The sequence below is a fragment of the Sphaeramia orbicularis genome, chromosome 8 (genome assembly GCF_902148855.1).
Source record: "Sphaeramia orbicularis chromosome 8, fSphaOr1.1, whole genome shotgun sequence".
In the NCBI taxonomy this organism is placed as follows: domain Eukaryota; kingdom Metazoa; phylum Chordata; class Actinopteri; order Kurtiformes; family Apogonidae; genus Sphaeramia; species Sphaeramia orbicularis.
Window position 1 is genome coordinate 54,751,831 of NC_043964.1, and position 22,500 is coordinate 54,774,330.

At 35.9% G+C, this 22,500-nt stretch overlaps 2 protein-coding genes across 2 annotated transcripts in view; both read left to right on the forward strand.

Moving 5' to 3' along the window:
• The window catches only part of LOC115423532 (peptide YY-A-like), an 11,351-nt gene extending 3,573 nt beyond the window's left edge, over positions 1–7,778 (forward strand). The window contains 2 exon segments of the mRNA XM_030140387.1: positions 6,664–6,744; positions 7,306–7,778. Coding sequence (XP_029996247.1) covers positions 6,664–6,744; positions 7,306–7,330 — 106 coding nt within the window. The 3' untranslated portion in view covers positions 7,331–7,778.
• A 2,149-nt stretch (positions 7,779–9,927) lies between these two features.
• The window catches only part of LOC115424895 (MAGUK p55 subfamily member 2-like), a 24,267-nt gene continuing 11,694 nt past the window's right edge, over positions 9,928–22,500 (forward strand). The window contains exons 1-3 of the mRNA XM_030142290.1: positions 9,928–10,008; positions 21,041–21,089; positions 21,501–21,601. Of these exons, the coding sequence (XP_029998150.1) occupies positions 21,059–21,089; positions 21,501–21,601 (132 nt within the window). The 5' untranslated portion in view covers positions 9,928–10,008; positions 21,041–21,058. The remainder of the gene's footprint in view (positions 10,009–21,040; positions 21,090–21,500; positions 21,602–22,500) is intronic.

Here is a 22,500-nt window from a genome sequence, read left to right on the forward strand (position 1 = left end):
GTTATTATCGTTAACGAAAACTAACAAAATGACGAAAACTAGAATTGTAAAAACATTTCGTTAACTGAAATAAATAAAAACTATAATTAAAGAAAAAAAATGATAACTAACTGAAACTGTATTGTGTGTTTTACAAAACTACTAAACGTATAAAAATTATGGATAAAATTCCCTTCGTTTTCGTCTTTGTTGATGTCGGATTGATACGAAATCGATTTATTTCACTTGAGTAATTTTAGCTAGCGGCAACCATACGATATTTAACGGTCCGTCACTTCTCGTCACTTGTGGTTAGGGTTAGAGGTCCAGCTGCAGCTCTGTTTTCATTCCTTTAACTCTGTCCTTAGTTCTATCCATTGGTTCAGTCCACAGGTTTCCCTCTGTCTGAGTCTGGCCTCGTTCACTCTGCCCTTTAGTTTTCTGTTTCTTTGTACCAGTCCAGCTCCAGTTCCAGTGTCCACCATTACAACTACACTCATCCAACTCATCCCTTTGTTTCATTCAAAGGACAGATCTGAGTCCTCACTCCTTCATCTTACTTCTTTCTACTAAACTCTGCCGTTGGTGTGCTGTTGTCATGGTGACATAAGTCTGACATAAATCAGTCCAGTCTGGTCCGACCCGACCAGGGAAGATGGAAATAGCAACTAGAAATAACCTGTTGTGGTGAAGATAATCTGATTTTAAATTGCGGACTACGATCAGACATAAATATAAAATGAGACTTTCAAGGTCACGCAGAAAGTCTGTTCAGGACCTTTAAGATGGTCCCTTTAAACCAGGGGTGTCAACATGCGTCCCACCAAAGGTTCCAATCCGACCTCTAGAATGAATTTACAAAGTGTAAAAATTCCACAGTCCAGGCTGTGGAACTCATTTTAGTGTCGGTTCCACATCCAGACCAATCTGATCTACAGTCAAATAATAACAGCAGAAGAACCCACACAAAAGAACCACTGCAGGTTTACTACTGGGTTTGATGGGAAAAAATAATTTTACACTCTGCCTATAAATAATGACAACTTCCAACATTTGTCTTTGTTTTAGTGCAAAAATAACAGTAAATTATGGAAATACTGACATTTACAAACTCTCCTGTAACAATAAAATGTGACTAACCTGAACAAATATGAACAACCTGAAATGTCTGTAGAAAATTCAGCTCAATTTGAACTCTTTTCTTCCTGTTCCTCAGTGTTTAGTGCCTTTGTAAATCTGATCCAGAATGCACATGGACTAATGAGAAGTTCAGGCAGAATATTGTTAAAGTTGTACTTATTTTTGTGAAGAAATTTCAAGGTTTTTTTTTCAGGTTATTCACATCTTTTTGTTTGGATAGTTTATAAAAGTGAGTATTTTCATAATTTAATTGTTTTTTTTTTCACTTAAAGACATAAATTTGCACTTGCCATTATTTATCAGTTATTCAAGGTCAAGGTTAGGTGATTGCCTTGGCATTACAACAACACATACATTAAACATGCAAGACAGGCACTTGATCACGCTTACAGACAGGACGAAAAGACAGGACAGAAATTGCTCAGTGTTCCACCATTCATTGGTATAGCAGCATGGATAAGTAAATAAAAAGATAAGATCAAATAAATAAAACAAGATGCAATAAAACACAATAAAAACCAGAAAAGATAAAAAACAATCCGGGATAAAAACCAGAATAAGAACATAAAATTTAAAAATTTGAAGTCACAATAATAATAAATAGAACAAAGAAATAGAATAAATAACTAAAATAAGTAAATAAAGTGCAATGTCACTATTTCTTCTTGAGCTCAGTGACGGCGACAGGAACAGCTGTTTTTATAAACGCTGTGTCCGACACCTGGGACTAAACACCTCTGTCCAGAGGAAAGGACCTGAACTTCACCTGGTAAAGGATGGGAGTCATTATTCAGAACTGATGAAGCCATCCTCTGGACCTGTTTAGTGGACAGGGAGGCGGGACCAGACTGGGACTGACCAATCAGGCGACTGGACCATCTGACTGTTTGATTCAGTGAGTTTCTCTACAACTGAGGTCTGACCGAACCACGGCACCAGAAAAAAAGATAAAACAGACTCAATAAAGGAATGATAAAACAAAGTTCAAATGTAAAGTAAAATTCTCTTCTTATTTGACTGGTTCGGCCCACTGGAGACCAGATCAGACTGAATGTGGAACCTAAAGAACATGAGTTTGAGAACCCTGCTTTAGGCACTTTTGCAGATTTGGGTTCTATATGATGGAAGTTGACGGCACGTTTAAAACCATCAGAATGAAACCACTCCTCGGCTCCAGACTGGATTTAAGGTTTGAAGATAATCGAACCAGTCCAGCTGTGAACCAGAGCCACGTGGGGCCACCCCCCCCCCCCCCCCCTCCAGATTTCCTTCTGTGTTATTAAAGCCATCGACTCCTCTGAGTTTCCCGCTCATCCTTTACCTCGGAGCTCTGTCTCGGGCCGACACGGCGGCGGCTCCGTCTATTAGATTACACCGGCCACCCTCCAAAACCTCCAGGCCTCTAAATCAATGGGACCAGAGCAATAAACCTGGTACAGATGGACCCCAGAAAGAACCCCAAATCCAGTTATAGAGGTCTGAGCGGAGGCCTGCTGCTCCCAGGTCCACCAGGCACCAGGATGGAAGACGCACACAGGACTCCATTAGTTAGTTGTTGTTTTTTTTTTTTTTATTTGAAGCTGTTGCCATCTCGTCTTATTCATGAAAGTATAATAGGTCGTTGATATTTCGAAGGTGGTTTAAAGAAGGCCGTTAGCGCCGTACCAAGTCCATTTGTTTAAAGTGAAGTTTCCGCCTTGCTCTGGAGAGTTGCAAATGAAGACGGAACGCTATCTAATGGTTCCGTCAGGTTGAGGCTGTATCTAATAAAAAGCTGTGGGAGGTGACGGCGGTCGCCTTTAGACTCCGAACAGATGAGTTTGAACCCTCTGAGGCCTTCACTTCACAAACACAGAACTACTGATTTATTTATTTATTCATTTCAAACATGCAAATAAGCAAAGCAAAACAAAACAAAGCAAAATAAGACCAAAACAAAGTAACATTTAAATGAACAGAATCTGTCTTCAAGTACGTGCAAGTCTGAATTTAGCAAACGGAGTAAAAACAGGTATAAGCTATTATCGTTATCCTCAGATCATACCTGTCATAACTCCAACACAGATGGACTAAAGTCTGTGGACCAGATGAATCCAGGTGTTTGTGTTCTAACAGGGCTCTGGGATCCAAAACAATAAGGACTCATGTCAGAATAGAGTTTGATATTATGGGATAGATATCCTATTGATTATTATTATTGATGTTTGTGTGTCTGATCCTCCTGAACAGGACATCTGACAGCTGGAGACATGATGTGTCCACAGATTTATGTCCATAGAGTCGATAAACATCAGTATTTGACTGTAGTTTAATGGTAAATTGTTCTTCCTCAGTCAGATGTGATGACAGTAGATGGAAATGATTATTTACAGTCAGAGCAGGAAAAATATTACAGACATTTAGAGGAAGAACACTGAAAATCAGAGTCACGGAGAAAAAAGAAATTGGGTGGTTTTGGGGGGATTATTAAGTGGTTTTTGAGGTGTTTTGGGGTAATATTTATGTGGTTTTTGGTTGATTATTAAGTGATTTTTGGGTTGTTTTGTATGATTTTTGTTTTTTTTGGGGGGGGGTAATTATTAAGTGATTTTTGGGTTTGTTTGTTTGTTTGTTTGTTTGTTTGTGTTTTTTTGGGGGGGGGTTGATTATTAAGTGATTTTGGGTTTTTTTTGGGTGATTATTAAAAGTGATGATTTTTTTTTTTTTTTTAGTTGTTTTGGGTGATTTTTGGGTGATATGTCCACATATTTATGTCCGTATAGTTGGTAAACATCAACATTTGACTGTAGTTTAATGGTAGATTTTTCTTCCTCAGACGTGATGACAGTAGATGGAAATTAATATTTACAGTCAGAGCAGGAAAAATATTAGAGACATTTAGAGGAAGAACATTGAAAATAAGAGTCATGGAGAAAAAAGAAATTGAGTGGTTTTTGGGGGATTTTTAAGTGGTTTTTGGGTAATTTTGTGTGGTTTTGGGTGATATTTGAGTGGGAACTGCTCATATCAGGTCCAGACTTCAGATGAACATTTCTCCAGTTTTTCTTCATAAAAGTTTGTCGTCATCAGCGGTTGTAGTCCAGACTGAAACTATGTCCAAATCTGGAGCCCATTACCGCAAATGTTCAGTTGTTGGTTGAACGGGACAGAGCAGCACAGCCAATGACCTGGAGGAGGCGGGGCCTGAAGTGTCTCCCGTGTATTTAAAGGGCCAGTGCTCCACACCACCTTTCTGGTGTCATTCCTCAGAAATAGGGTTGAAGATGGACCTGTGGAGCTGAATGAATGAAGAATTCAGAGCCGAGCAGAGCATTTACAGTTTATGGAGACCACAGGGAAATAAATGAGGGAAAAGGAAGAAGAACATTTAAAAATAAGACAAATATCTCTGCTTTAAAAATGTAAAAAAAAGTATCTGTATTTGACGCCTCTGGATAATAGTGGAAATATGACAACGATAGAAGAAAAACCAAAGCAGAGCGAACAGAGACAGTCAGAGCAGCAGCAGCAGCATTATCATGAACTTGGGGGGGGGGTAACGAGGCATAAGATTGGATGCTGGGGTCATAGGGGGAGGCGGAACAGGTGGATGATGGGAAAACAGAGGAAGTGGCGTTCATGCTGCAGGTGGTGCGTCCAGTATTGCACACACGGCTGCCATGTGATATTTGCAGGCGTCTGGGACAAATGGGTTCATTCTGAAGGGAATGATGGGACTCATTCAGGCAGACAAACGACAGATATGTGCAAAACAGATGGGAAATAAAGCAAACGCAACACAGCGGTAGGTGTCTTCCAACGTAGAAGTAGTTATTATGGATGGGCTGTTGAAACAAAACAAAAAAAAATAACAATAAAGCTTGTAAGAAGAGATATTTAAATGCAAATTACTGATATAATGCAGAGTGTAGGATCTATATGTATTTGTTTAGAACACAGGTGTCAAACATGCGGCCCGGGGGCCAAATCTGGCCCGCCAAAGGGTCCAATCTGGCCCGTAGGATGAATTTGTGAAATGCAAAAATTACACTGAAGATATTAACAATCAAGGATTTCAGCATGATTTAAATTCAGATTCTACATACAGACCAGGTAGATCTCAAGTGGGTCAGACCAGGAAAATACTATCATATTAAACCTAGAAATAATGAAAACAGCAAAATGTCTCTTTGTTTTAGCATAAAAAAGTTAAATTACATGAACATGTTTATAGTAACAACTATTCTTTTATAAAAAATGTGAATAACCCAAAATGTCTTAAGATAAGTAAATGCAATTTTACCAATATTCTGCCTGTTATTAAATGTTTTGTGTATTTGTAATTGTAATGTAAGTTTTAATGCACATGGGTAAAGGATAATAATAATAATCTGAGGCAGAATATTGGAAAAATTTCACTTGTTTTTCTTAAGATGTTTCCAGTTGTTCATGTTATTTAGATTTTTGTAGATGTAGAATCATTATCATGATTTAATTTTAGTTATTTCTCTGTTATTAGAAATGGGGCGGCCATGGCTCAGGTGGTAGAGCGGATCATCCTATAGCCGAAGGGTTGGTGGTTCAAATCCCGCTCTGTCCATGTGCTGTTGTGTCCTTGGGCAAGACACTTCCCCCTCCTTGCCTCCAGTGCCACTCACACTGGTGTATGAATGTTTGGTGGTGGTCAGAGGGGCTGTAGGCGGGAATTGGCAGCCACGCTTCTGTCAGTCTGCCCCAGCCACCACCAGAGGGAGAATGTGAGAGCGAATGAATAATGGATCAGTAATGTAAAGTGCTTTGGGTGTCTAGAAAAGCACTATATAAAATCCAATCCATTATTATTATTATTTTTTTAAATTATTATTATTATTATTATTTTACTGGTCCGGCCCACTTGAAACCATGTTAGGCTGAATGTAGCCCCTGAACTAAAATGAGTCTGACACCCCTGGTTTAGAACGTTGTTTTTACCAGCAGTCAGTACAGACAAACACATCTGAGGAGGTTTGAAAGGGAACAGTGTAATAACAGTTATTTATACTTGTTTATTTAACTGGAAACCTGTTTATTTAAGATGAAACCTATTTATTGTAGCTGCTTTCATTTGTATTTGTATTGTAGCTTTTATGTATGATGGCACTTTTAAGCCTCCATCTGGGTCTGGGTCCACTTGGATGGTCTCCTACCCGTCCCTCTGGTCTTCAGCTCCTCCACAGATCCTGTGTATGGTTCAGGTGTGGCCCTGGTCTGGGTCCTGTCCTTGGACCACTGCTGCTCTGCCTTGGTAGTGTGTTTAGGGTCCGTGTCCTGCTGGGACGTCCAGTCAGGACCAGTCTGGAGTTTCTCTGCAGACGCTCTCCGTTGTCATCCAGGAAGTTGATATAATCCTCCTTTTTCACGATGCCCTGTGTCTTAATCTGGACGCCCCAGTGAAATTGTCCAGATTAGTCACTCCGGGCCTGTCTGCAATGCATTGTGGGAAATGTAGGACTGTGTCAGTAAACATGACCTTCTATGCCCCGCTGCGTTTTGAATCAAATGAATGTTTTCCTTCCTTTGTCTCAGGTATGGAAAGCGTTCTGCACAGGAAGACGTGGTGGCTGAGCTGTTGTTCGGAGGTGACAGCAACAGAGACCAGAGGTCAAGGTGAATGTCTGTCCATATATGTCCAATATATGTCCAATATCTGTCTATATGTCCAATATCTGTCCATATGTCCAATATCTGTTTGAATCTGTCCGATATCTGTTCATATATGTCCATATATGTCCAATATTTGTCTAATATTTGTACGATATCTGTCCATATCAGTGTAATATCTCTTCAACATCTGTCCCACATCTGTCCCTATCTATCAATATCTGTCCAACATCTGCTGATAGCTTCCCAACATCTGTCCAATAACTGCCCATATCTGTCCAATATCTGTCCATATCCGTATAATAATCCGTCTAATATCTGTCCATATCTGTCCAACATTTATCCATATCTGTCGAATAACTGTCCATATCTGTCCATATATGTTCTTATCTGTCCATATCTGTCTAATATCTGTCCATATCTGTTCATATCTGTCCATATATGTTCTTATCTGTCCATATCTGTTCATATCTGTCCATATATGTTCTTATCTGTCCATATCTGCTCCATGTGACACCAGTCACTTTAGCATTCATCTGATGTCCTCCTGTTTGTTTGTGCCCACAGATACGATGACTCCTACATGTGGTGACTCCGCCCCCCTTCTCTCCCTCCTCATCAGGCATTCCCTCCAGGTGCGTTCCCATAATGCACCTGGAGGGGCCGACGTGTGCCTCTCACCTCTGACCCTTGAACCTCATTCGACCAATGACCATCACTGACCTGAAAACACACGTTCTCTCTCTCTGTCTCTCTGCTCATTTGTCTCCCATCTCTGTCATTACAAATCAAACTGTACATAATTTAATATTGAAATAAAGGTCTATATGATTTCACAGCTACTAATCAGAAGGTGGAACTGTATCTGTGTCTGTGTGTGAGCTTTGTCCAGCACTGTTTAGAGGAAGAAGTCCTGGTTCTACTGTTGCTACTGTCAATAGTAACACTAGAATAAATAAATACAAATTATTGTGTGTGTTTACTTCTTTATTTAATGTTGGTTTTTTCGGACATTATTAATGTAAGGATTATGACCCTGTGTAACCACTTTTATATCACCCAAGCATTTCTTGGCTTTAGACTTTAAAGCTATTATATGTAACACTGCCACATTAAAATATCATAAAATGACTGGGCCTGTGTCATATATTTTTGACTTGTGTACTTTCAGTTTATTAAATATTTCCAATAATTATTACATTTCGGGAACTCAATAATGGCCCATTTCACCAGTCAGGTCCTATCTGTTTTTTGTTCTTATTTTAACTTAATTTTTATTCAGTTTTGCTCAAATTCACAAGGCATTTTACATGCATAAACATATCTAATCAAACATTCCCATATGGCATATATGAAAAAAATATGGATATCTGCAGTAGATATTGATTACAAGTAGTCACAAATGAAACATGAATGACACTTTAAAGAGACAAAAAAAAAAAAAAAAAGGAACATATAGATGACCACTTCTGAATGCTTATTGCATTAAAAGGTTAATAATGGGACTCCATCTCTTTGTAAATATATCTGCCTGTATTCTAAGTTCGGTACATAAGTAATCTGCTCATCTGCTAATCTGATAGATTTCCCTCACTTTCTCGATTGATTGAAATCATTATTTCAAACATATAGACAGTGAAATCAAAACAAAAATCAACCAACAAGATATCAGTAATGATACGTAAAAGGTTGATAAGTAAACAACAAAAAAATCAATAAAATAAATGAAATGAAATTAAACATGTTCAAAAAGGAGTAGCAAGAATTAAAAACTTATATCATAGTATATCATAGTATAGCATATACTCCTACCCCCAGTTTCTATTCCTTATAATCACTATATACCAATTACTATTTTATATGAATATCAATTTATTATTATTATTATTATTATTATTATTATTATTATTATTATTATTATTAACAATAATATCACACATCCTTATTCCTATATACACTAATATAATAATACCCATTTACAAATTATCATACCAGTATCAGCACTTAGATATTAATAAAAAGTAAAAAACAAATAAAAACACATATACATATATAATATAAAGACATATAATATTCTATATTGTCCTATATAGTGATATAGTAATAATATAATCATATTTCCATATTTAAACTAGATATTATTAGCACATACGTGACAAATTCAAATGTTATATGCGGGAGGTTCAGGTTTCAACTACTTGATACTGATGCATTTAATTAGGGCTGTTAGAAAATATCGGTTCTGCAATATTTTTGTGACTTTTTAATGTTTAATAAAGAATATTTACATGTATTAAAGCAATCAATTACCTATAAATATATATATCAATAATTTTCAGTGAGACTCAGTTGTCCAATCCACTGATAAAAACTGTATTTGGACAGTTTATCAGTGCTTATACATGTTATACATTCACAAAAATACATTTATTTGACATTTCTGTCGTGAAACCTCCTGTAATTACACAAGATATTTGTCAATTAACAAACAAGTCTGGTTAAACTGACAGAACTAATACTTCTTCAACGGTTAATTATCAGTAATTTTATCTTGTTGTATTATTATTATTATTTTTTACAATATTAAATTTTAAATTAACAGTTTAACCTCATAAATAGAAAAGAAATATTTGTGAAATCACAAAGCATTTGCAAATGTATTTTAACTGTATTTTTCTGTGAAAAAAGAAAAAAAAATCTTTTAAAAAATGGAAATTTTATGGTTATTCACAGTTACAGTTTTTTTCGTGTAATTTTACATTTGACGTGTAAAATCACAGTCTATTTTTGTCATTTCATTGATATTGTCCTCTAACTTAAAAATACAGGAAAAATCTGTCAAATAAACAGTGAAAATTCTGTTAAATTACAGATTTTTTTTTACAGTGTAAATGAATTAATGTTGATATTTCTTTCAATAAAAGTTATAATTGCACCACTGTTACAATGTTGTTGGGGTTGGGGGGGGGGGGGGGGGGCTGGAGGTTAATAGATCTCGGGGGGCGCAGAAAAAGACTGACAACCACTGTGTGTACTAATCTACTCATCGTTGATCAAGTGCTCGTAAACGTGAAGCATTTTGCCGGAAACTGATATATTTTATTGACCGTATTTGGAAGTTTATGCTTTTATTGTGAAATGTTGTCGGAAGTGAAGCGTGCTTTGTCCTCGTGCACAGTTGACGGATGAAGAAGAAGAAGAAGCCAGACAACAACAAGGAGCGCACGAGCCGTGTGTACCAGAGCAGAAGGCTGCCTCATCCACGGAAAGGTGAGTGAGGGGATGTGCAGGCTGGGATTAGAGCCAACATGCCGGGTTTGTTTTCACTACGGGTAGTGTGGAGCGTCTTGTTGCTTTTTTTTCTTCTTCTGCTGATGTTCGCGTATTGAAATGGAGCCGCTCCACCGGACTGACAAAGGTGCGCGTGTGGATGTGTTAACTGAAAGAACCGTAAGCTAATAACCATAGCATGTTGTCCAGAAAAAAGCTAATGTTAGCAAATTGTGTTTTATTCGCGCTTTGTTTTAATCGAACGGCCATTGTGTGTGTGTGTGTGTGTGTGTGTGTGTGTGCACGCTTTGTTATAGGCTATTATTATTATAACAGTGACACCCCTCTCAAACGGGGCGCGTGTGTTCGGTGGGGGGGCGGGGCCTACTGAAGACTGACACTAATGATCAAACTAAAGCATCCAGAACATTCGCTCTACCAATGAAAAGATAACTATGACATTCCAAAGTGTAATTACATATTTTAAACATGACATTCACAGTGTAGAATTGGAAAATTAAAAATATATGTACCAAAACACACCCAAATTTTAAAATCTTCCTATTGGAATTTGAAAAATATATTAAATCTTTTATCTTTAACAAAAAAAAAAAAAAAAAAAAAAAAAAGCTCTAGTACCCTGGCAGTTTGTAAACAATTCTTTAGAATGGACTGAACTCTCTATTGCATTTGTTGATTTATTTTTGTTAGATTTGTTGTTATTTATTTATCTATTAATACTATTATTTGGCTATTCTGCTTTGTGTCTTTTAATCTATGCAATATTTTCTTAAACTTTTTGACATCTTGTTGTTTGCTTGTTCAAAATGTATGCATTGTATACGCAAATGTTTTCAGTAAAGTTGGGAACAAAAAACATTCACTCTTACAAACATTTCATATACATAAAAATAAATCTACCAAAACACACCCAAATTTTAAAATCTTCCTAATGGAATTTGAAAAATATATTAAATCCTTAGAATTTATCTATAGAAACAAAGCTCTAGCACCCAGGCAATTTGTAAACAATTCTTTAGAATGGACTGAACTCTCTGTTGCATTTGTTTATTTATTTTTCTTAGATTTATTTATTTATTTATTTATAATACTATTATTTGTCTATCCTGCTTTGTGTCTTTGAATCTATGCATTATTATCTTAAACTTGTTTGTTCAGATGCTTCTTCCTTTTTGACATCTCGTTGTTTGTTCAAAATTTATGTCTTCTGTACCCGGATGTTTTCAATAAAGTTGGAAAAAAAAACAAAAACATTAGCTCTTCCAAACATTGTTGATAGGGTTCAGGTGAAGACACATACTGTATTATCTAACCCAGGGGTTTCAAACGTACGACCCATGGGCCAGAAACGGCCCGTGGGAGGAATTTAGTGTGATGCAAGAATTAAACTGAATATATTAACAATAATGGTGTTAAAATCATTTTAGGTCAGGTTCCAATATGATTTTGAGATCAGATAAGTAAAATACTATCATAAGAACCAACAAATAATGACAACTACAATTTTTTGTCTTTGTTTCAGTGTAAAAAAAAAAAAAAAAAAAGGGAAGTAACGTGACAGTGTTTACATTTACAAACTACACTTTCACAAAAAGTGAACAACCTGAACAAATGTAAATAACATGAAATGTCCGAAGAGAATTAAGTGCAATTTTAACATCATGTTCATGTTTCTCAAGTTTTTGTTTGTTTTTTATGCATGTTTTTGTTCTTCTTATTGCTTAATTCGATCATATTTGTTGTCTTTTTTTTTTCATTCATTCTGTTCATGTTTCTCACATTTTGTTCGTTTTTGTCAAAGTTTTCTTCTTGTTACACTTTTTATTGTTTTTTTTTTCCTTTTCATCCATGAAACATTTTCCAGTTATACAACAGGATAGAATTACAAGAAAATATATCAATAAAGATATGAAAATCAAATGTAAAAAAAAAAAAAACAAGAAAAAGCAGCTACTAAAAAACACACACCCACAAAAAACAAACAAACAAAAAATTTAAAAAAACAACAGAGTATTGTCAATTTTGTTAAAACAGGATATGTTGTTACATTATAAGTCCCTCCAGGTGAAATAAGGCCTGGTCAGGACAATAACATATTTATCATACATTGTGGTATCAGAATACCAGTCCTTTAAGTTATTATAGGAATACCCAAGACTGCAGTCAGATCTGCTCAGTTATCTACTCTGCACTTCATCTAAAAAGGGGCCTCATATATATTTTTAAAATTTCTCCTGTCTTTTATCGATTTTAAAAATCAGTTGTTTCCTCTTGTTATTCTTTATTTTGTTCATATTTGTTGTTATATGGTTATTTTTTTCTGTTAATTGTGTTCACGATTCTCAGGTTTCTCAAAATTACTAAAAGCTTTGTGTATTTGTAGATAAACTGAGACAGAATATTATTAAAATTAAAATAGCTGGCAGAAGTAAACTCAGTGACTTACACTTGTTTTTCATAGTTTGACTCGTCCTGTAAATTATTGTATGTTTTAACTGTGTGTTGTATTTCGTGTTGCCTCTTATCCAAGACTCCCTTGAAAAGAGGTTCTTAATCTCAGTGGGATCTTTTTTCCTGGTTAAATAAAGGTTAAATATAATGAAATTTAAAAAAAATCATCATTTAATTTGACCTCTTTCATTCTTAAACATAGAGAAAAGTAAGTTGACATTATTATTCTATTTTTATGCTATTTTATTTGACTGGTCCGGCCCATTTGGGATCATATTGGGCTGAATGTGGCCCCTGAACTAACATGAGTTTGACAGATCTGATCGAAGCCTTTGTATTGAAATAATGTAAGGTTTAGCATGGTTTATCGTAGAACTACAACTTAATTCATGATTTTTAAATTTTTTTATTTATTTCTACTAACTTCTTTTATTTGCATTTTTTGTACTTATACAGTAATTTAATTCTTTTTCTTTTTTTGTACTTATAACTTAATTCATCATTTTTTATTTTTTGTATACTTATAACGAGGGGTGTAAGAAAATACCAGTTCTGCAATATATCGCGATATTTCATTTCACAATACTGGATCAATATTAAAAAGTACTGTATCGATAATTTTAGGTATTTATTCAAATGCAGATATTGTGGAAGTTCATTTTTGTTTGTTTTTTTGTCTTTCTTTTTTGTTTATATTTTATTTATTATTATGTAACACACTTTTATTAAATAATGTTAGTTCCTTCGTTGAGATTGAACTAAAATAATGTTCTGATGTTTGTTGTGAACTCATAGAATATGAACATTGAACAGGATCTTAAACTGGAATGTCTATAAAACAGAATTTCAGTTTGAACACAGGAACATTTTGAGATTATAGCTTTAGATCCTGTTGGGATCAAATAAAAATGCGTTTAATATTTGTGCATACTTATACTGTAGTTCAATTCTTCAAGGAAATAATCATTTAAAAAAAAGAAACACAAAAAAATTGCCTTTGTAACAGTATCGTGATATATTTTGATATATCGTATTGTGATCCTAGTATTGTGATTCGTATCGTATCGCCAGATTCTTGCCAATACACACATAGGGATGTAACGATTACCGGTATAACAATAAACCGTGGTAAAATTGCCAACAGTTAGCATTACCGTTTAAATTCTAATTATCATGACAACCGTGTTTGATTACCGTAGAAAATGCCTATGTAAAGATCTGCTTTTATGTCAAATATTTGAGTATGGTTTTAATTTATTACAATTTTGAATTTATATACCTAATATGTGGAACCAATATTCACTTTTAAAGTCTTTGAAAAGGTTCATTAAGCATCAGTGTGTTATTTATGGAATAAATTATATGCATTTTTCAAATCGGATTTTATGTATTTTGTGTGTTTTCTGACCTTTTATGTTTTTATTGTAGGTTAAAGTGAAAAAATAATAGACAGATGAAATAGATGAAGTTGTGCTGAAAAAAAGATACCAAACATGGGTATAGTAAACATTTGTTTATATAGTATATAAAGGCAAAATCAAAAGGGCTGAAAAACATACTAAATAGGCTCAGACCACTAAGGGTTAATACTTGAATGTTTCTGCAACAGAAGACAATGTGCCTATTATTTGATTTTTTTTTTTTTTTTTTTTTTTTTCAAAATATAACTTTGTTAAATTATTTCAGTGTGTGTATTAGTACTTTTTGAACATTTTGAGCACAATTTAAACAATACCATGATAATAATGATAACTGTGATAATTTTGGTCACAATAACCGTGATATGAAATTTTCATATTGTTACATCTCTATACACAGCCCTACTATAACTTAATTCATTATTAATTTTTTAAACTTTATTTTTATTTATTTATTTGCTACTTATAACGTAATTCATTAATAATTGAAACCAAAATTGTTCCACACATGTAGGCCAACAGTATGTTTCGAACCAAATTGCTGTGTTCAGAGCATTCAGGAGTATATAGTAGATGGTCAGTGGGATGCTAGTGCAGTTCGGGCGCATGTGCTCATGTGTGTTCATTTGTTTTGTTTCTTACATATTGGTGCAGCCGAGCAGATGGAAGATGGTGGGAGAAGAGGAGGAGGAGGAGGAGGTGGAATAAATAAGGGAGGAGCGGAGGGGAGGAAGTTAGGAGTCGCAGGGGAACATGAGCATAATGGGGGGGGGCATAAAGAGGGAGAGTGAGGACAGGAAGGTGAGGAGGGAAGGTAGCAGATGGGGTTCACAGCAGTGGGAGATCTTTAATTAGTGTGTGTGTGTATGTGTGTGTGTGTGTGTGCGCGCGCGCGAACATTTTAACATTTTTCTGAATATTACAGCTTGTTCTGCACCTTACAGTTTTATTTGGACACATTCCAGTTATTATCCAGGTTCTTTACACAGATTTTTGTTCACACTTCCAATTGAATAAGTATAGTCTATAGTGTTTGCTCTGGTGTTGTATTTATTACCTCCGCCAAGGAGGTTATGTTTTTGTCGGCGTTGGTTTGTCTGTCTGTCTGTCTGTCCGTGTGCAAAACAACTCAGAAAGTTAGAGACAGATTTGGATGAAAATTTCAGGAAATGTTGATACTGGCAGAAAGAACAAATGATTAAATTTTGGTGGTGATCGGGGGTGGGGGGGTGGGGGTGGGGGGGGCACTGATCTGCCTTGGCAGAGGTCTGTGCTCTCTGAGTGCTTTTCTAGTTTATTTATCTTTTACTGTTGTTTGCTCTTTTATTCTATTTTTATTGAGTGTCATGGTGCAGCTACACTGTAATTTCCCAGTTTGGTATAAATAAAATCTGTCTGTCTATTTTTTTTTGTTCTATGTCCAACTTATTTTTTTTATTTTATCCATTTTCTTGCCCAATTTTGTGCAGTTTTATAAATTTTGTCTCATTTTTCATTAATTTTGCTGCTTTTTTGTCTTTACTCATTTTCTCATATCTATCTATCTATCTATCTATCTATCTATCTATCTATCTGTCTGTCTGTCTGTCTGTCTGTCTGTCTGTCTGCACAGGGTTCGTCTGCAGAACCTGTATTAGACTATTTTATAACTGGACTTTATGGCCATAAACAGTAAATCTCTATTTCTTTCAGTGTTATTCCTCATGTAATTGTTTTATATACTGTATGTGTCTATGAAGTTGATTTGAACAGTTTTCCATATTAGGTCTGTGCCTTATTTGTAATAAACACTAACAATAACCAAAAAGTAGCATCATTGATCACCTCAACAAATGTCCCATCACTTTTGGAAGTTTCAAAGCTGATTTTTGGTCCTGAGAGAAACCAAGTGGTTATTTAAGATAAGATAAGAAAAGATAAGATAAGATAATCTTTTAGTGATTGTACAACAAGGAAATTACAGTATTCCCAAAATATAAAGCAGAACTCACTAGAGCAATAACTGTAATTAAGTACAGAAAATATGTAATAGAGCAAAATATGAACAGTATTTACAGTAGATCTTTCACACAGCTGAGGACCATTTACCCGATAAATGCATGTTAGTTATAAATGATTGAATATGTGGCTTTAGACTGTTCTGTATGGTTATAACATAAACATTTACCAAGCAACATTTCAGGAATCAACCATGAGACTTTTAGCCGATTGTATAAAAGAATATCCCTAAAGAGAAAAAAACATAACAAAAAACAGAGAAAGACATTAAATTATTTATTCAGTTGTTTGTATGTATATATCCCTAATTAAAATGTCATTATCTCAGCAGGCTGACTCAGAACTAGGCTGTATTTAAAATATTGCATTATGTTGAAGGTTGCACTGACTTTAGTTTAAAACACATCTGAAATATTGTTTTCAGTAGTTATTCACTTGGTGTTTTTTCCCTTTTACGTCACCTCCTCTGTTGTGTAATGTCTACTCTAGCAGAAGCAGCAATGAAGGAGAGCCGGTTTCCATGACAACCACGAGCTGTAGCAGCATAGGAACACTCAGATAGATAGATAGATAGATAGATAGGATAGGATAGGAAAAATGTCAGATTGATAGATAGATAATTAAGTGAATAAAAATGAGTAAAAAAACTTAGCAAAATAAGGGAAAAATAAGCATCAAAATGAGTAAAGACAAAAAAGCAGCAAAATTAATGAAAAATGAGGAAAATTTATAAAAACTGCACAAAATAGGCAAGAAAATGGATAAAAATAAAAAATATGTTGCACAATGAACAAAAAGATAGATAGATAGATAGATAGATAGATAGATAGATAGATAGATAGATAGATAGATAGATAGATAGATAGATAGATATAGATAGATAGATAGATAGATAGATAGATAGATTTTGTTCTCTTCTCGCTCCCCAACTTGCAATTGCAGTGTGTTGTTGTCATGGTGATGTGTAGATTAGTCACGCCCACATGCCCCTCCCCTCTGTCTCTTCCATTTGTTATCCTTGTTCCACAAATTAGTGTCATATCTCTGCCAAAGTCTTTTCTTCTTCTTCTTTTTTGTTTTTTTTGTGTAGTTCTGAACAGTAGCCCTGTCTACTTTGTTTGTGTGTCTGCTGTGTTGTACGAATTCCAACAACCTGCCCAAACTACAGTTTTCAGGGGAATTCACGCCTTATTCAGTGGTTTTCCTTCTAGATTATACTGACAAAAAACATAGTGATCATGTGAGTAATTAACATTAGGCTAAGGGAGATGCTAGTGGGTGGAGTTTTGCGTCCAGATTAGAGGCTGACAGATATGGGGTTTTCTAAGGTCGATGCCAGTTTTTTAAGGTTTGGTCAGCTGATGGCCGATATCTACAGCCGATATTTAAGCACATTAACTGTAAAATACAACTGAAACACTCAGATAATTAAGATTTTTACAGAGCAATATAAATGAAATTATTAATACACATCCACGTAGTACTCTTAACATTTATCTAACTTCAAGTGCTGCCCACACAGATGCCTGATCAAATATCTTATAAAATTCAGATTCACATTCAGATTTATTAATTGTCATACAATAAAAACATCCCAGATGCTGTTACAGAACAAAATTGCAAAATGAACAGCACAAATGAAAAACACAGAAAAGATTTTTAAAACACCATCTAAGGACAACCCATGTAAATGATAAAATATTAACTCCGTCATGCATAGTGGTCAGTACAGTGGACAGCTATTCTGCTGCTGTACTTTTGTATGTTCATGGATTTTGTTGTTTTAGTTCCATATCAGCCAACACAGTGGACACTTATGTATCATCTCAGGGCTCGTGACTGCGACTGAATTACGGTCGCATGCGCCTGAGAATTTTGGTAGTGCGACTGTTTTTGAGATTACGATCGCACGGTGCGCCAATAAAAAAAATGAGCGAAAATTAATACGTGCGCCTAGAATAATGGCTGCAGAAGTAACTCGTCAGCTGAAAATAAACAAGCTCCACGCCCCGCTGACTGAAGCGGAAAATCTAGTCCCCGCCCCCTCGCGTGCGCATCTCTGCGGATGGTCCAACACTGCATGACTTCGATGCACTGCCAGCGGTCAGGAAGTACCTACACTCTGGCACCAGGTCAAGGAGGCCTGACTTCAGGCGTGGTGTAGACCACAGTGACTAAGGGGCACCAGGTCAAGGAGACCTGACTTCAGGCAGTGGTGTAGACCACAGTGACTAAGGGCCTTAGGCCATGAAATCAAAAAGTTGGTTGTTGCAAATAATGGTGTGATTCGTCTTTCTTCTCCAAGAACCAACTAAAGTATATACCACACATTGACAATTGTTTTGCACCTGTGTCAATGTAAGCTTTTTCTTTCATACTCTATTCAAATACTTTATTCTAGGTTGTTAACATTGCTTAAATACATATAGGAATTAGGGCTGCACGATTAATCGATTTTAAATCGAAATCGGATTTTTTAATTAGGACGATTTTTAAAAAAGGGAAATCGTAGAATCGATTTCATCTCTCTCGTGCCTGCGGGCCGTGCGCTTGCAGGGCTCCCGTAGGCTCCTCCTCCTATCAGTGACAGCGGTCTGTCACAGAACTCCGTGCAATGGCTGGACTTTAAATGTGTTCATGAACCCGCAGTACTTATACCAATGTAAGCCGTGGCTTCACGCACGGATCCCGCAACTGAAATAGAACTGCATGCGGATCACTCATCTTCCGTTGTCCCGGTCCGTACCGTACTGTCTTCTTCCGATCCGGGTCCGGGTCTCGGGGTCATCAGCCTCAGCAGAGGAGCCCACACAGCCCTGTGCACACACACATCCACCCGCTCCAGGATAGAATCCCTCCAGTGTGTCCTGGGTCAGGTCTATTCCACGCACGGATCCCTCAGTTTAAACAGAACCGCATGTGGATCACTTATATTAACCTGGTCCACGCACGCACGCACGACTGATGCCTGTCACTGACTTACATTGGTATCACTTCTGTGGGCCCAGATACCCAGGGAAAAAAATAAAATTAAATAAAATTAAAAAAACAACAACAACAACACACACACACACACACACACACATATATATATATAAAAAATTTAAATAATTAATTTAGTCCTCTTACTTGCTAAATTTTTCATTCACAAATGTAAGTTCTGTAACACAAAAACAAATATTATTTATTTTTGAAAGATGTTGAACTTTATTTAAAGCTGTTAGATAAATCTGGAAACAAAAAGGCTATAAAAAACATAAGTATTTGCTCTGATTTGGACATTGTATTATAGTGTATTCCCCCTGGCAAACTTATGTTATTTTCTTGTTGCATACATTGTTTGTATACTCTACTTCATTCAATATAGATTTAATTAAGAAAAAATAAACTTCTGTGGGTTCATCACGTGATACCATCACAGATTTGAGGTCAGAGCAGTGCCTTGCATTGTGGGCTGCTCACGAAAACAACATGCTGACTTCTGTTGTCTTTTGTAGTTTTAACCCAAAAATCGAAATCAAAATCGAAAATCGAGTTTTTAGAGGAAAAAATCGGGATTTTTTTTTTTTTGCCAAAATCGTGCAGCCCTAATAGGAATATTACTTGGTATGGCCAAGAGTTTTGCTTGTTCTCCAAATTTTTTATATAATAGTGGTGCGCCTAGATTTTAGCCTGTGCTCCTAACTTTTTAGGGTTAGGAGCACAGTACTCCTAGGTCAAAAAGTTAATTTTGAGCCCTGCATCTCATAATACACTGCAATTCATACCATTACTGTAACTTTGCTGTTCTTGACAAACCTGATCTGCACTAACACGTTTGAGTGTAAATCAAATGCTTGTTATTGTTATTAGATTGCATTTTTTTTTAAACAAAATTTGTTTCTTTTTGCATATTATCTCCATGAAGTGAGTAATGACTAGTATTAGAGTATGTTAAAATGTGAGAAAACATCAGATTAGCTGCATTAAAAAAATTTCTTTATTTCATAGATTTCACACAGTATATCAGTAAATACACATTTCTTTGCTTCAAAAATTAAACGCATGGTGTCCAGCTGCAACTCCATGAAAAATACGTTCATAAAATATTTTCAATTGCATTGGTTTTTTATAAATTATTTTTATTTTATATTTATAAATATAAAATATATTATTTTTATTTTATATTTTAATATAAAAATATTAACAAAAACAATAAGCAACAAGAACAAAATGAGCCACAAACTGAATGAAATTGAAGAAAAAAACAATAAACCCATGTAGTTGGATCAATGCCAGTGGATGGATACACTTGGTGTATGTTCAGGTCATGAGAGATTTGACTGAAAAAGACACTTTTCTGTAGTTTTCTCTGTTTTTGTTATAATAACCCTCAATTGTAATTCTCAGCATGATGATTAAAGTATATGAATTAGGCATGCAAATTATCAGTTCAAGGGTTTTTCTTAACCGGGGAACAGGGGCGCTGCGCCCTCATACTTTCAGCTAGCGCCCCCCTTACCGAAATTCCGATCAATACCGAAAAACGATCTTTTCCCGGTGAAACTACCACAGTAACAACACATGACAATGTGCCAGGTCATCAAAACGATATAATTATTCCAAAACTATCTCGTAAACATAGTAGGTAGACCGTCTGATGGTTCAAAACGACACGAATTGGCGTCTTTTCATCCCCCCTGCTTGGTCGCTTCGCTCCCTTGCCTACCTGTGCTCCCTCTTACTAATTTTTTCTAGAAAAACCCATGCAATTAATCCATTAATCATTAGTTGGTTGACCTTATCGATCGATTAACAATTAATTGATTAGCAGCGATTTTCCTGGGAACCTGAATTTCTCTTTTGATAGGTGCTGTAAGAATAAAAGTTAAATACTGTTTGTATACTTAATGAAAAAAACATGTCATATTCCTTAATGATTGATTTATTGAACTATTGGATATAGAACAGACAATGGCATTTATGGAGTAGAATGAAAGAAATTCAACAGAGAAATAAAATAAAATAAATGGATGTGAAGAGGGGCAGTTTAGAACAAAGGGGCAATTCTGAGTTTGCATCTGTGAATCCTGCTGTTTTCACCAGTTCTTTTGTCTTCCCTCAGTTGATAATGTTGTCCACTTGTCTCTGTCTGTCTTCCTCAGACTGACTGAAGCTCTACGATGCCTGTGGCCTCCACCAGGACAGAACCGGGTCAGAACACACACAGTCCCTCATCAGCTCTTTTTTTCCATATGATGACAGTGTTTCCTATGGGTTTTTTATTCCTGTTCACGCCTGACTTCTGTTATTTATGAAATGTGACGAGGACAGGGTCCATAACAGACTAGTATTCAGTAGTATTCAGTAGTATTCAGTAGTATTTAGTAGTATTTAGTAGTATTTAGTAGTATTCAGTAGTATTCAGTAGTATTCAGTAGTATTTAGTAGTATTCAGTAGTATTTAGCAGTATTTAGTAGTATTCAGTAGTATTCAGCAGTATTCAGTAGGAACCTTAAGTCATCCTTAAATACTGGGTGTCATTTGTCAGTGTGTGTTTTCCTCTTGGTCGTTGTTCTTGCCACCCTTTCCTTTCATGTGTGTTTGTGTGTTTGTGTGTACAGCGCCCCAAGTGGTGGACGCCATGAGTGACAGCACCACCAGCTCCACCACAGCCAATGACCTGGACCTCATCTACCTCAAGGGCATCATGGAGAGTCCTCTGGTAACACACACTAACACACACTAACATACACTAACACACAAAAAGTCCTCTGGTAACACACACTGACACACACTAACACACACAAACACACAAACAGTCCTCTGGTAACACACACTAACACACACTAACACACAAACAGTCCTCTGGTAACACACACTGACACACAACTAACACACATAAACACACAAACAGTCCTCTGGTAACAAACACTAATACACACTAACACACACAACAGTCCTCTGGTAACAAACACTAACACACACTAACACACAAACACACACTAACACACACGAACACACACTAACACACACTAACGCACATGGACAACACAAACACACACTAACACACAAACAGTCCTTTGGTAATAAACACTAACACACACTAACACACTGACTGTTTCCATGGGTTCATTAACTAACACCACTAGTCCTTATATTATTATATTATTATATTATATCATATATTATAGTATTACATTATATTATTATATTATTGTTACTACTATAATACTGAGTCAACCTCATGTTTAACCTTGACTTGTCGGTTTCATAAAAGCAGCACCTACCACCTTCTGACCACAGACTAGTCCATTCTTCTGGGAGGTTCCATGGACCTTTTAAGCAGATAAAAATGAATAAGTGTCACAGGAGACATCTGTCCCTTTGGTTTTCATTTGTCTGATTAAAGAGCTAAAGCGTATCGTTATCCTCATATCATAATGACCTAAGTTCGGGTCCGGACCCAGAGGCTGTCCCATATGGACCCGGACCTACAGCCGGTGGTGGGTGTTTCTGTTTTAACCGGTGCATTTTTACAGTAGTGGTTTAGTGGATGAGAAATGCACAAACCAATTGCATGCGTGTTATCCATCCCATGTGATACCACTCAGCCAATCAAGT